The sequence below is a fragment of the Mustela lutreola genome, chromosome 5, assembly GCF_030435805.1.
Source record: "Mustela lutreola isolate mMusLut2 chromosome 5, mMusLut2.pri, whole genome shotgun sequence".
NCBI classification, from domain to species: Eukaryota; Metazoa; Chordata; class Mammalia; order Carnivora; family Mustelidae; genus Mustela; species Mustela lutreola.
The window spans coordinates 70,917,124-70,932,136 of record NC_081294.1 but is presented as its reverse complement, the minus strand read 5'-3'; the positions used below and the strand labels follow the sequence as shown (position 1 = coordinate 70,932,136).

The 15,013-nt window shown below is 48.6% G+C and overlaps 1 protein-coding gene across 1 annotated transcript in view; it reads right to left on the bottom strand.

The window, feature by feature from the left end:
- Positions 1–15,013, bottom strand: part of LOC131832019 (organic cation/carnitine transporter 2) — a 24,366-nt gene extending 9,353 nt beyond the window's left edge. The window contains exons 1-4 of the mRNA XM_059174537.1: positions 14,446–15,013; positions 7,099–7,202; positions 1,913–2,067; positions 752–923 (exon numbers count right to left, since the gene is read on the bottom strand). Of these exons, the coding sequence (XP_059030520.1) occupies positions 752–923; positions 1,913–2,067; positions 7,099–7,202; positions 14,446–14,838 (824 nt within the window). The 5' untranslated portion in view covers positions 14,839–15,013. The remainder of the gene's footprint in view (positions 1–751; positions 924–1,912; positions 2,068–7,098; positions 7,203–14,445) is intronic.

Genomic DNA, 15,013 nt, shown 5'->3' with positions numbered 1-15,013 from the left:
ACAGTTTTTCCTCACTCCCCATACGGGATCCACACAAGTGACTTGTCAGACCCCCTACATAAGTTTATCAAAGAACCTGGGACTTTGAGACTTTGTGGATCTTATTTCCTATGTCATTCGATGGCCCCTGCCCTTTGGTCATGACCAGGACCCATGCTATGCTCTATGTTCTCTTCCATTATGCTCTGAAATGCTCTCAGCTCTGAGGGGAGCCATGATCTCAACAACCCCACCTAAAAGGTGCGACTCCCACCTCAGCCTCTCTGCTGTGTTCCCTCTCTGGGTAAGGAGGGCCTCCTCTCTGGTAGCCTAACTCCTCTATCTTGGAGGCCCATATGGAGTCTGGCTTCCTCTGTGTGGCCACCCTGAGGACTCTCACTTCTAGTGCTCTCCCTCTTCTTCCAGCACCTGCACTGTGAAGCCTCAGGAACACAAGCCAGAACTAGTGCCTAGGCTTCCTGAAGGTCATGCTAGACCCCATCATCTCTCAGCTACTACTACTTCTTCTCCCTGCACTTCGATCAGCGCAGCACAGGACTGAGAACAAGCCTGTTGATGTCTGGGAATTTCGTCTTGTTTTCTTTTTGGCTCTTCTGAGTATGGAAAAAACATTCTGAAATGACTTACAAAGAATTGCTACTTCCGGTCTCTGGGAGCCTTAATAGGGATTTGTGACTTGCTGCTGCCCCCTAGTGAATGCTGGACAGAAGACATCTGCTGGTGGGCACCACTGGGTGCAGGCGACACTCACCACCAGAGAGCCGCACACAGCACCCCAGGCACCGTCAGCGCCAGCAGCAACATCCGCCAGTCTCTGATGAAGTAGGCAAACAGTGGCAGCATCATGTAGCCAAATGCATAAAATATGCACACTCCTAATGTGGAGAAGATAATACGAACCGACTTGCCAAGAATTTCTGTTCCTGTGTGAAACAAGGGAGGAGGCATGTTAGTCCTTTCATTTAGGTCATTTCCTTATTCATCTTCTCTCGTATAATTCTCAACATACAGGAAAGAGAGCAGCCGCGCCCTAGGGAGGGATGGGATTCTGAACCTGCTGCAGTTTGACCACCTGCTGGGGTGCCCCCAACCCCACTGCCACCATGACCTTTTAGGCTTCCCAGGAACGGTTCTGTCTTGCAAATTTCATCACTTCCTCATGCCATGTGCTAAAGATGCCACGTGAGGTCTCAACGTGTAATCCTCACATGAGGAAGAATTTATGAAAGGGGAAGTCATCATGAAGGACACACATGCGAACTCAAGGAAGTATTTTTTTTTTTAAAGGCTATTCTACTGAATGTGAAGAGAAACAATCCTTTCAACATACAACCCAAGGAATCCAAAGATCAATAAACTAGAGTTAGATTCCTCCAGAGAGTGAGACTGGTGACTCTTCAGTGAGAACAAGCCAAAGCTCCACAGTGTATACTCGGACTTAAAACTCTGAAGGTCTTGAAACTCAAGTGTATTCACATCAATTCGTTCTTGTCAGTCAGTTTCTCTGGACACAATGCTATGCAGAAGAGGCGGCCTTCTTTCTTGGCGGGCCTGCCATTCGTGGCCCTTGCTCCTTATATCATGTCTCTTATCTTTTCTCAGCAACCTCAGATCTGGGAAGGTCCCATTTTTCCACAGATGGTCTTGGGTGAATTCTAGTAAAATGGCTATGGAATACTAAGGGGACCAAGGTGCACATCTCCAAGACCAGAAAAGATCTGGAACTCAGCATTCAGGCTGTCATGCTCCTGAGGACTCAAGGCTGGGCAAACTGAGTTCACCACACAGCGCTGGTTGGTGTTGCTAGAGACCACTTCCCCTTGAGGAGCACCACAGCTGTCTCTAGAGAGTGGGTGGTGGAGTGACAGTGAAACACAGGATCAAGTACTCCACTCCAACTTGATGGTCATACCCAGGACAAATGCTGCCACGTAGTTGGAGATCTGGCCCATGCCCACAAAGACAAACAGCACAGCAAACATCTCAAAGTTCTTTGAGAAGATCTGCAGGAAGCTGAAGCCCGTCTGCATGCCCATGGTCACAAAGAGCACGTTCTTCCGACCAAACCTGGAAAGGAAAAGACAGTAACAGAGTTCCAGCTGGGAGAAGGCAGCAGCAGTGGGCCCACCAAGAGGGACTTTCTCCAGAGCCATTCAGGGAGGCGTCATGGATGAGGCTGCCAGGGTACAGGGCATGGACAGTCCCTGTCTCTGGTCCCAGGGCTCTTACTCACCCCTCTCCCCCCAGGCACCAGGACTGCCCTCAAGGCAGTGCCAGAATTATGATAATGATTGCAAGAAATCAAAATGCATTCACTATGCTTAAATCCATACATTCATATGGCTTTTTTTTTTTTTTTAAAGAACTGATTTACTTTGGAGGATGATAGAGAAACAAGTCATTTTAAAAGAAGACTGGCAAACAGGGGGAAAGAAACACTTGTCCTGAAATTACTATAAAGTATATGAATAGGAACCAATAACAGATGAAAGAAAATATCATTTATAGAAGTATTCCAACTATTAAATGAAAAAGAAGTGATAAAATTAGAATATCACCATTTAATATTCCTCAACAAATGGTCATTATGATGGGGCACTGTGTTTCATTAACAACTAACAGTCTTTCCCTGAAGAAATAACTGAATTAGCATAATTCCTACTCTCGCTAAAGGGTATGAGCCTGGATCTGATGAAGTCTCCAGATCCACCACCAATTTGCAGAAACGCCAAGAAAGGAGGAGTGTGCTGAACTGCACATGATAATGCAATCAGCAAAATGCAGACTGGAAATTTCTATAGTGGAACAGCCCTGAGTGCAAAAGATAAAACATCTGGCAAAGAAAAGGATGGAGGAAGAATCCCTTAATCAATTCTGCAAAAACTTACCAAAAATTTTTAAGTGGACAAGACTAAACTTGTGTTTAAGGATACACATCTGGCTGATAAAGCTGCAAAAACCCCACAAGGAAGGGATTACTGTAATAGCCACGCTGGTGGTTATTTATGGTGGGGGGAGGCTGTGGTTCCTGGGATGGGACATGTGCATGGGGGGGGGGGGTTCTTTGGTGGCCAGCAAGGTCCTATTTCTTGACTTGGTGGTAGTTACAAGGTTATTTACCTGGAATAATTCATCAACCCACACATTTTTTCTGCATGGTTTTCTGTATCTGTGTTCATTAAAAAAATTCCTTTTTAATGTTGGTTTTTTGTGGGTTTGATCTGTTTTAAAGACAGTGTCATTGTTAGGGAGGAACAAGTCAATGTCCTTCATTCAACCTAGCAGTTCCACCTAACTCTGGCCAGACACCCATTTTCATTCAAAGAATATATATTTGAACCTCAATTATATATATACTAGGTGCTAGGGACACAGGGGAATTATAAAACACAGACAAAAAAACTCTTGTTTCTACCCTCAAGGGGCTTGTGGCCTATAGGTGATTAAGACAGACAGGAATCATAGTCTCATCAAACAACTCATACTATCGAACATGCAATTACACAATGACACAAGTGTGCTGAAGGACCAGCACCCAGGTTCACAAGAGACACAACCAAGGACCCTACCCTGGCCTGGGAGTAGGGGCTGGGGACGCAGGGATTCAGGAAAGTTCTCCCTGATGACGGGACACCGAGATGAGGCCCAAAGAAGTTATTATTGATGAGGGGGAGTAGACGATAGGGACCAAGCTTTTGATGATATTCATTGTATAGTGGAGGGGACCAACATTACATATAACACCTCTTATTTACCAATTTCTGATGCGTGCTATGAAGAAAAGGCACAAGAAAGCAGGGTAATATAAACTGGGGACCCTGGGTTAGGCTTGATGGTCAAGGAAGGTCATGGGGGTGATTGGGGAATTTTTTTTTTTTTAAAGATTTTATTAATTTATTTGACAGAGAGAAAGATCACAAGTAGGTGGAGAGTTAGGCAGAGAGAGAGAGAGAGAGAGAGAAGCAGGCTCCCGCTGAGCAAAGAGCCCGATGCGGGGCTCGATCCCAGGACCCTGAGATCATGACCTGAGCCGAAGGCAGCGGCTTAATCCACTGAGCCACCCAGGCGCCCCATGATTGGGGAATTTTGAGAAGAGCACACACAGTCGTGGCTGGAGGGGGCACAAAGACATGAGCAGACAGCAGACAGTGGGCCTGGCGTCAGCTGTTCAACAGAAGACCACAGGAATTGGCTGGGGACCATGTTGCAAAACCCTTATTGCCACGTTAAAGAGTCTGGCACTTCTCTCCACTGAAACAGGTTTTTTTGGTTGTTTTTTTGTGCTACTGGCATCTAGCAGGTAGGGGCCAGAGATATTCTAAACATCCTAAAATGCCCAGGATAGTGTCCCATCACACAGAATTCTCTGGCTCAAAATGTCAATAGTGCCAAGGTTGAGAAACCCGGGCTAGAAGGAGACTAAGTCCCCCTGCATGATTCTATAACAAGAGCATGAAACACGACAACCAAGGGAAGGACCCCTCCTACAGGGAGACAGGTGTAACCTCTACCCATGGCTTCCCCTCCCACGGGCTCCCTGGGATGGATGGTAGGGAAGAGAAAGACCCAGCGAATCCTTACATAGTACCAATCCTCAGCAACCAGTCTGGGGTTGGGCTCAGATTTAAAGTTTGTCAACAAGACGTCAACCATGAATGTGCTTACAAAAACAGTAAGCATTAGTCTACCTCTTCCCAGGGCTGTGCCCCTCTTGTAATTCATGCACACAAAGGTAACTCAAGAAGGTCAGATAAAACATGGTGACCATCCAGGATTATTTTCATTGCTCTTGAATTTCAGGATTACTGATCTTTGCCCTAAAGGAAAAGTGTGGTTATCCCAGACAAGTTGAGGCATGAATCTACTGCTCTGAGGTCATTTGTTGGCCTAGGTTTTTGAGCCAGCTTACTTAGAAGTAATGAGATCAGAAACTGTCCATCCCATATGGTCTGGCATCTTCCATGGAGATGTCGCCAAGTTTGTAGGGTGATGCTGGGAGTTGAAGGGAGGGCCCCAGTTAGAACAGCCACACTTTTAGCTACTTCATCTACTCGACTTAGATGCCCTTAAAAGAAGTCTGCTGATGAGATTCTAGAGGGTTTGTAAAACACTGTACTTGCCCTTCAGAGGACTAATGTGGTCCTCAACATACTCATTAATTTTGCTTCTACTGTTTCCAATGCTCCTTCCTCTTTCCACTCCTTTATAGCTGCTTGATTTCTATTCTTCTTTCCACTCCCAGGGCATTCTTCACCTTCTCAGGGCAGCCTCTCCGGGCCTCCTCCATCAGACCTTCTCTTAGCATCCTGTACTTCTCTGTATCATTTACACCATGAAGGACAAGTATACCTCTCAATTAATTGTTTAGTACATTCTGCCTTGCTAGAAGGCAAGTTCTAGAAGAGTATGGCCCGAGAACAGGGGGTCAAGACTCTTTGGGCCCAAATCCTAGCTCTGCCACCTGCCGATTTTGGGACTGTGCAAGTCATTTAACTCCATTGGGTTTCATTTTCCCCACCTGTAAAATGAGAGTAATAATAATTCCTACTTCATGGGGTGCCTGGGTGGCTCAGTGGGTTAGGGCCTCTGCCTTCGGCTTGGGTCATGGTCCCAGGGTTCTGGGATCGAGCCCTGCATCGGGCTCTCTGCTCAGCGGCGAGCCTGCTTCCTCCAATCTCTCTTTCTCTGCCTGCCTCTCTGCCTACTTGTGATCTCTGTCTGTCAAATAAATAAATAAAAATCTTTAAAAAATAATAATAATAATTCCTACTTCAAAGGGTTATGATGGGATTATTTGCTTTTCGTTCTTTTAAGTTTGTATAGTGCTTCTAAGAGTGGCTGGCATATATTAGGTGCAGTGCGTTTGTTAGATAAATATAAATAATCAACTGATACTTGCTGCTAGATTAAGGATCTCAGGAAGCAAAGATCTTTCCCCTGAAAGGGCACATGGCTCAGGCCTGTCTAGAATTGTCAATGAGTGGTCGTGGCCTATGTGACTCTTTAGTGCTCACTGGAGATTGCAATAATTTATCCCTTTTCTAATGGCTAGATGACACTTGAGAAACATAAATCTAGTGAGAAATGCACATATTTCTTATGAGGAGTGAATTCTCAGGTAAAGACAATAATCTATAGAGGTAAACATGCCAGGACATCACCTGAGTTTGTGCTCTGGGATAATATAACTTTGCTCTTAAAGTAGGATGACATTCTTATCCTGAACTTCTCTATTAGTACTCAACCAGCTAGGAGGATGCTGGGACTCCACTGAGTGAGCCAGGATGGCCAAGGACCTTAGTGAAGGCTACGCTTCTCACCGCAGGCTTCTCCAATTGACCCTGGAGCCCTGGGGTAGAGAGATACCACATAATGGACCCCTCTGAGAACTTCAGGGAAACTGTGGACCTTTCTCCAGAAAAAATGTTCATATACAATCTCTAAAATTTTGCACATAATTTCAAGAGTAGATGAACTCCTTAAGCCATAAATGGAATTTGAGGTAAAAGCCTTGGAATTATATAAATAACCTTCTTATGGGTCAAAACAGTACATGTCCTGCTTGCTGTCAAGTAGGTGCTAAAAGCTCTAAGCTAAGGGGCATCAGCCCTGTGAACACAAGAGTTCTGCTTATTACAGCACTACTGGCCAGTGAGCCCTCCTCTCATCACACAGATAGAATGACAGGCTGGGGAATACAGAGGTGGCCATTCACTGGATGCCTTAGGATTGTCGACAAAGTTCACCTGCATGTGTATGTGGTGTCTACCTCTCCCATGCTCGGAGACATGAAAGAGTAACCTAGGAAAGGCCAGCCAGGCTGGTACAAGCAGTGAATCACGGCATATTTCCTGGTCTACTTGATTATGTATACACTTAGCTCAGATTGTTCTGCTCAGGAAGAACGAGGAGGAAGAGGTTGTAGGCTCTTTGCTTGGTATGAAGTCTATACTCTAGACAGAGCTTTCTCTCCTTTTATAAAACACAAGACCCTGGACTGAGAGAACACCACCATCTGAAGTCAAGAGCCAGGCACATACATGCTCCTCGTCTGGTGCCGTGGTCCCTGCAGCTGCAGCAGACAGACACCCACCTTACCTGTCTGAGAGCTGCCCCGAAATGAAGGAGCCCACCAGCACACCCACGAAAAACAAGGAGACTGTGAGCGGGGCCTTCCAGTCGTCCTCACACACCAGGTTCCACTGTAAGGGGAGTAAAGAGATGTATCACTCACTTCTTTTGTTAAATGTTTTACATTTATGGCCCTTTGGAAAATGAAATGAGAATATCTTCTACCCCTGCAGGCTCTGTTTGCATTATTGCACCAGTACCTGAGCTCTTGCAGGCAGGCAAAGGCTTCCGTGGGCAGCAAAGCAGAGAAGCTCCTCCCTCACATGGAGAGTGGGCCCCCTCCATGCCCTGATTTTCATAGTTTTCAGCTCCATTGTTTTGCTACTAATTAGAGGAGGGAGGGTAGGGAGGAAGCAAGTACAGTGCTCATCGGTCAATCCAGGAGAAGGTGAGGCCTTTCATGGCTGCTTCTGGGAACCTGGAAGGGTGGGGAGGGGGAGCCCAGGGCTGTGGATGGGGCAGGGTACCCTTTCAGTGGGCTTCAGGTCATGGACTCGAATGGCACAGGAGTGGTTCTAGAGCAGGGCTCTGGGGCTATAAGAGTCCAAGCACCCAGCAAGGGACTAGAGCCAGAGGGCCTAGGACACACCACCCGGATCTGTTCTTGCAGTTCTGTTCAGGTGCCACTCTGAGCCAATAAGCCCTGGGACATTCAGGTGACATTAACAGCTGGGATCCCTCACGCTGTGCCCACAACACTAGGCCCAGTTACAGCCAAGAGCTCTGAGCTGGGAGTCAAGAAACTGGGTTTAGCTTCCACTCCCCTGTTTATTGGTTATCGAATGTCAGACAAGATGTCCCCCACCACCACCATTTTGCCTTTTTCCCCAAGTATGAAACAGGGATGGGGGCATGAAGAGGCTGCACTGCTCAAGTTTCCCAGCTAGTCATGGGCAGTTCCATCTACAGTTCCCCGGAAAAGAGGCCTGCAGGCAGAGGGAAGCAGCTGAACATTCAGACGCTGGGTCGCCCAAGCCTAACAAGGAGCTGAAAAAAGGGAAAAGCCAAAACAAGAACCTTGGTGATTCCCGGAAAAATGTTTCCCACAGCAGAGAGATGGCGCTCAGTAATCACCAAGAACACTGCCCTCCAGAGAATTCAGACCCTGGCCCAGCTGGTGCCAGGCTGCTGGCCTTCACTCGGTGCAGCCCACTGGCTCTCCAGTCACAGAGGCAAGGGGCATGTACAGCTTCCCAGAGAGCATTTCTTCCAGACCAGCGACAGAGGGAGAAACAAGTCTGCTTCCCTGATAGGCAGTGTGTGCACAAAGCCTCAGGGCACCTCAGAGGGGTAGGAAGCAGTCCCCAGGGTGGACACAAAGAACCCCTGCAGCTAACGATAAGGATCACTTAGCCACACAGTCAGCTCTTCACTCTGGAATAAACCTTGGGTGGGCTGAGATCTCAAGGAAGAGGCAGAGATCTCAAACTCAAATCCAAAGAAAATTCAGATTAGCAGGAGGCAAAAGTATTAGAGCACCAATACCTGAGTGCTCAGGATATAGCGGCCCTCCCACCTCTGCAGCCTCGGGGGTGCTAGCACCCAGACACCAACTGCCTTCTAGAAGGGTGAGTGCTCCTAGGGCAGCCCCCATACAGACATGGCTGTTACAGTCAGGATGGGCTGGGCGCCTGGGTGGCTCAGGCAGTGAGGCAGCTGCCTTGGGCTCAGGTCATAATCCCAAGGGCCTGGGATGGAGCCCCGCATCCGGCTCCTTGCTCAGCGGCAGGAAACCTGCTTCTCCCTCTGCCTGCCGCTTCCCCTGCTTGTGTGTTCTCTCTCTGACAAATGAATAAATGAAATCATAAATAAATAAATACAGTTGGGATGGGAGTGCCCAGGGAGTCCGAGCTGGGGGACGTGGTGTTGGTGTACTGGCATCTGGGTGTAAGGCAGGGTGTTAGGCAGAGCTCCAGGGGCCAGATTACAGCTACTGGGGCTCCTATGACGGGATCCATTTCTAGCCGGCACACATTAACTTTTGTAGCAACAGAGATGAAAAACTGCAGAAAGGGTCAGGAGCTGCTTCTCATCGGGACTCTCACAACGGCTGGAGACTCATATAGCTGAGCCAGACTACAAACTGACAGGGTCTTCTACAGCCCCCTCCCCTAACAATGTCAGGTCCCCCAGTACAGGCTGGTAGGGAATTCTGGGCTGACAAGGCCAGGTGCTACCCCAAACCAGGTCAAACTATACTCTGCAGCAGACAAAGCATCTTGGGGTAGGTTCTTGAGCATCTCTCTAGGGCCCGTAGCCTCACCCCTGTCACTGGGTCCAGCCTGTTCTTGCTCTGGGCAAACATGTAACCCCCTGGAGTAACTGGGCTCTCCATCCACTGCTGACAATTGTTTTTTGTTTGTTGGTTTGTTTGTTTATTCTTTTTTTTTTTTTTAAAGATTTTATTTATTTATGTGACAGAGACCACAAGTAGGCAGAGAGGCAGGCAGAGAGAGAGGAGGAAGCAGGCTCCCCGCAGAGGAGAGAGCCCGATGTGGGGCTCCATCCCAGGACCCCAGGACCATGACCTGAGCTGAAGGCAGAGGCTTTAACCCAATGAGCAACCCAGGTGCCCCTGTTTGTTTATTCTTGAGGCAGGGAGGGGCAGAGGGAGAGGGAAAGAGTGAATCTTAAGCTGGCTCCTTGCCAGTGGAGCCCAATGTGGAGCCCAGCGTGGGGCTCAATCTCACGACCCTGAGATCATGACCTGAGCAGAAATCAAGAGTCAGAAGCTTAACCAACCAGTGCCACCCAGGCACCCCCACCACTGATGATTCTTAACAATCCTTGGGACCGGGTTTTGGGCCCTCCAAAAGCCAAGATGACAAAAGCCAAACTCCAAAAGCCAACACTTCCTGCCCACTGGCTACAGGGAGCCTAAGGGTAGGGCCAGGAGAGATAACAGATCTCAAAATATGAACATAAGGGCACGCACAGACCAGATCCTACCCAGCCAAGCCCATTCACTTACTGTCAACCACCCAATGAACTGCAGTGGAGCTAGGACTTGGCTTGCACCCTCCTTTGGTGGGTAGGATGAGAAGCCCACACAGTCCAAGCTATGCACTCAAGGCTTGTTGCATTTGCAAAGGAATCTAGCGTTCCTCTACTGAGGTCCTGGTTCCCCAGTTGGGACTAAAGCAGCTACAGACTAGCTCACTGATGCTTCCACTTGCTGTGTGGGATGGGCTGGACTGGCTGATGATAACAAGTCTCAGAATTAGAACTAGATGTGTGGGTTTAGGATTCAGGTCATGAGTCTAGCACTGGGACCCCTCAGCTGGGTGAGCTGTGAGAGTAGGCACAACCTACAAAAAATCTGGGAGCCACTCTGGCAAGGGGCCTAGACTTGCCATCCTTCCTGGTCAGAAATGTGCCTCTCTAGTGGTGATGATTTCATGGATCTCTCTCTCTCAAATATTTTCAAATTGTACACTTTACTTATGTGCCACTTATGTCAGTTATACTTCAATAAAGCTGTTAACCCAATTTTACAAAGAGAGAGGATTATGTATCTCGTACACACCATATAATTAGAACTCCTTCTCAGTTATGAGATATACAGAAATGATAAAGTCCCTGAGAACTAAATGTTCTTACTTGTGAATTGGCTGGAAGGGAAATAAGATAGGGTCTGTGCCCATAGAGCACAAGCTCTTTGCTGAGATGTACCCGGCCTAAGTGCATCAATGGTCAAACACCCTGATAAGCACCTGTTACTGAATGCCATGTATTCCTACCCACATTTTGTCCTGCCTCTTGCTGCAGTTGAAGGCGGATCTTGCCCCAAGGTTGTCAGGGCAAGGAGACAAAGAATTTGCTGCTATATCCTCTATAATGCCTGGCAGTGCCCCGCAGAGGAAAGGCTGTTTGGTACATAGGTGAGTGAGGGAAGGGATGAAAAAAAGGGCTGTTAACTTTCAACACTAAAGGGCTTGGACATTAGGCTTGGCTGATCGAAACCCAGATGAACCCTGAACTTCAATCTCTAGAATAGATTTTATTTATTTATTTTTTTGCTCCTTCAACCTCTTCTCTGTGTCACCTCTAAGAACTTTGACCCAGGGTGTTGGTTCTCAGCTAGCTAGACTAGAGCTACATCTGACCATTCATGGTCAGATGTGTCTGCTATGACTCTGTGTGCACAGGGGCCCCAGGGGCCCTGCAAGTGACATTTCTGTCTTGTCCTGAGCTCCAAAGGCAAGGCTAAGATCTGCGTTTCCTTTAAATGAGACAGTCAGCAAAGACTTAACAGTGGGGCACACATTCCAGGAATTTCCGGAAGGAGTCAGCCCAGTCCTGCCTCCCAGGTTGATGTGGCTTGTCCTTCAGGAGGGCTTGTGATAATAGCTGGGGCTCTCCTATCTTCCAAGATGATCTGTACATGAGATAACACCGACAGAAAACACAGTCCAGAGAAAGAGGCTTTTCAGGACAAGGAGTAAGTAAGAATATTGCTATGGGCTGGGGGAGAAGGCTTCAGAGAAGTACAGAAAGGGCAGAAGCAAAGGGACACAGACAACTGCCAGGTCTTAGATGAAGGGACCCCAACTCATGGGTGCCAGAAGAACTGTAAGTTTTTAAAAGAATCTTTCTGGCTACAAGTTGGGCTAGGGAGACACCTAAAAGCAAGCAGCCCAGGCAGCCTGAGAAATCACCCAGGTTTCAGAGCAGGGGGCAGTCCTGGGCCAAGAAGCACTCAGGGATTGGAGCAGCCCTGCCAGGTGGAATGGCTGATTCTCCAAGTACTCCATGCATGAATGACGGGCCGGGGAAGGGGCCAGCCTAGAAGCACGACTACCAAACTATTCCCAAAACATTCCCTTTCGCCTCTTCTCCACCAATCCCAATAACTTGTGCAGATCCATAGAGGGGCAAGCCACAGTTTGAGGGCTAGGCAATTGTATTTTCTTTTAAAATATTTCAGTCAATGCTTTTTGACCAGCCCCAAGTTTCCCTTCTATGAAATAAACTGTCCTTTCCTTCTTTAGCTCTTAAACTGTAGATAATTTTTCTTAAATTTCTCATTAACACATTCAACAAAAATTTCCCTGGGTATCCCTGTCTGTATCCAGCATGATGTCAGGGAGATGCCAAGATGTAAAACTACCACGGAGTTTAATACTACACATATATACTTAAACAAAGAAAAAAAAATCAAACAGAAGACCTACAGTTTTCATCTTCTGTTGAAAAACAAAGAAGAATTTAATACCAATGTACTTATAAACACCTCTACTTGTGATCTGGGGCAGAGGGCAGGCTTGAAACATTTAGCACACACAGGACTAGCTGCAGTGATCAGCAAGCCAGGTCCAGGTTGAAAGAAAATCAGAATGTTAATGCAGTAACTTCCGAGGGTGGCTGGGGAGGAACAGGCAGCCTCGGACTTAAGAGTCAGGCATTCCAGCATCCCAAAACAAAAGGCTAAGTAATGTATTAACCTTGCCTCCCTGCAAAGGCTGACAACCTATATGTAGGTAAAAGGGCACACAGCTCTTACGAAACCGCTAAGACAGCTAAATAAATAGGCTAAATACAAAAAAGGAAAGACTGACATTAGCAGCAAAGTAGCCACTGCTCAAGGACCCTTCCATTAGAGCCGACCGCTGGGAGCTCAGTAGTGCCAACACCAGCCTCAGCCCAAGACAGAATAGGGGCGGTGGAGCAAGAACAAATGAGTAGAGTAAGCTGAGGGAACCTAAAAGTCAGGGCAAAATCCAAAAACATGGAAGGTGCTTCTTCTGACTTCAATGCCTTCCCCTTCCATGGGCAGCCAGAAGCAGAATTTGTAGGGACTCCTGTGTTGCAAAGTATGACTTCTTGGAGGCCTCTGTCAGCAACCTGAGAGACAGCCTCTGTTTCCACAACCCTCATTGGCTTCCAGGAGTGTGAGAAACTTGCTTGTGAGGCATAACAACGCCTCAGGACGCTGGAATGATGTCACTAGCTGAGAGATCCTAGTGGGACTCAGATCACACTCCCACTACATATTTGGGGGAGTTAAGGAGGCACAGATGCTAAGGACATCAAACGTCGAAACATACTGACAGAGACAGAGCAAGCGCACATGTGCAAGCATGTAGATGCACACATGTGTCTCGGAGCAGTGATTAGGTTCCCCTGAAGGGTGACACCCACAGAACAAACATAAGAGAGGGCCTCAAAACCCCTGTAAGACTTCTGAGTCTCCCGGAGGGTTTGAGGCCATACCAGGACCTGTGCACCCTCCTCATTAGCCCTTTCCCTGTGAACCCTGCCCTCCTTCTAGGTTGTTGCTTGCTGTTCCCGTCTTGGCACCTGAAGAGCTGAACACCCCAGACTCAGAGAGGCTGCCACTTCCAGGAAGCTTTCCCAGTCTGTGAATCTCTGATCCTGAACTCAGAGAAACTACTGCCTGTTGAGGACTCTTTATACTGTTCTGCTAGATCACTTCTACTGAGACTCTACAGAGTTAGAGTTCCAGCATCTGGGTAAGACGCAAAGCACATGTACACCAGCCATACATGTAGCTCTAATGGCTGCAGGGTCACCAGGGGACAGACAAAGCCACCCGAAAAGGAAAATCCAAGGGGTTGGGGAATGAGATTTCCCCCCCTACCCACAATTCCTACCAAAAAAACCCCCCTGTATGCTTTAAGTCAATCTAACCAACAACACTACCTTCAAATACTCCAAAACATCCCAGACCAACAAGTCACCCCAAATGGATCTTCCGATGCATAAAATTCTGATAACTAATCCAAAGCACAAGGTAAACAATTCCTGATAGGGTACGACCAGACTATCATTTTGGGGTGAGGGTGGGTGAGGGAAGTAACTGAGAAGGGAGGCCGTGACAATTTTATACACATGCTTCCTTTAGCTTTAAAAGTTCTTCAAGAAAGAAGAGGGGTGTTTTTCTCTCTCTCTCTCTCTGAACAGATGCCAAAAGACCAGAGGAAAAACTGTGACAGCCCGTGGCCCAAGTTCTGGCTTGCTCTGGCTCTGCTCCATTCTACACTCCCACTTCCATCTAGAAAAAGTCTTTGATTATTCAGGGTCTTAGAGTATCTACCAGGGGCTACGATGGCCTTCTTGGCTCCCTCTTCGAGGTGCCCATCAAGACTGGTGGCCAGCAGGACACCCGTGCTATGAGGGGCACGGTCTGGTTAGAAGTCTCTTCGCTAAGTGGTGCCTGGAGGATGCCCACTTGGAGGTGTGTAATGTGTTGGGAGACAGAAGGACAGCATCCAGAACGCACCATGTGGGGTGGAAGGCGAAGGTCCTCCCCACGTTGTGGTCCTCGGCCTCGGCGCGAGGACTGATACCCACCTCGGTCACGATGGTGGACAGGTAGATGTCCTGGCTGAACTCCCAGCCATCCACGCAGCTCTCCTGCTCCAGCTGCTCCAGGTCCACATCGCGCCCCGGCTCCAGCCCGAGCGCCGAGAAGTTGGCGATCGCCGCCAGCCGGTAGCGCCGGCAGCTGTGAGGCACCTCGCGGCCGTCCAGCAGCCGCAGCGGGATACTGTGGTTGCGCCACGCGCGGCTCAGGTTCGCGGTGTCCGGCACCCGGCAGCGGTGCTCCGGGACGGCGGCCAGGAATACAATAGACATTCCATTGAAGCCGTTAGGGATGATGCTGGCGCTGAGCAGAAAGAAGATGAGGCGCTGGAAGGGCCCCCACTCGCCCAGGAAGGTGGTCACCTCCTCGTAGTCCCGCATGCCGCCGGCAGCGGCCCGCGGTGCGCTGCCCGGGGTCGAAGGACTCGGCGCCGCGCGGGGGCGGGGACAGAGGCGGGGCGTGCGCGTGCGCGCCGGGCCTTCGGTACGCGACCGAACGCAGGACCGGCCGAAAGACGGCTCTCCTTCAGAGCCGGCTGGGGAACTCCCGCGGCCC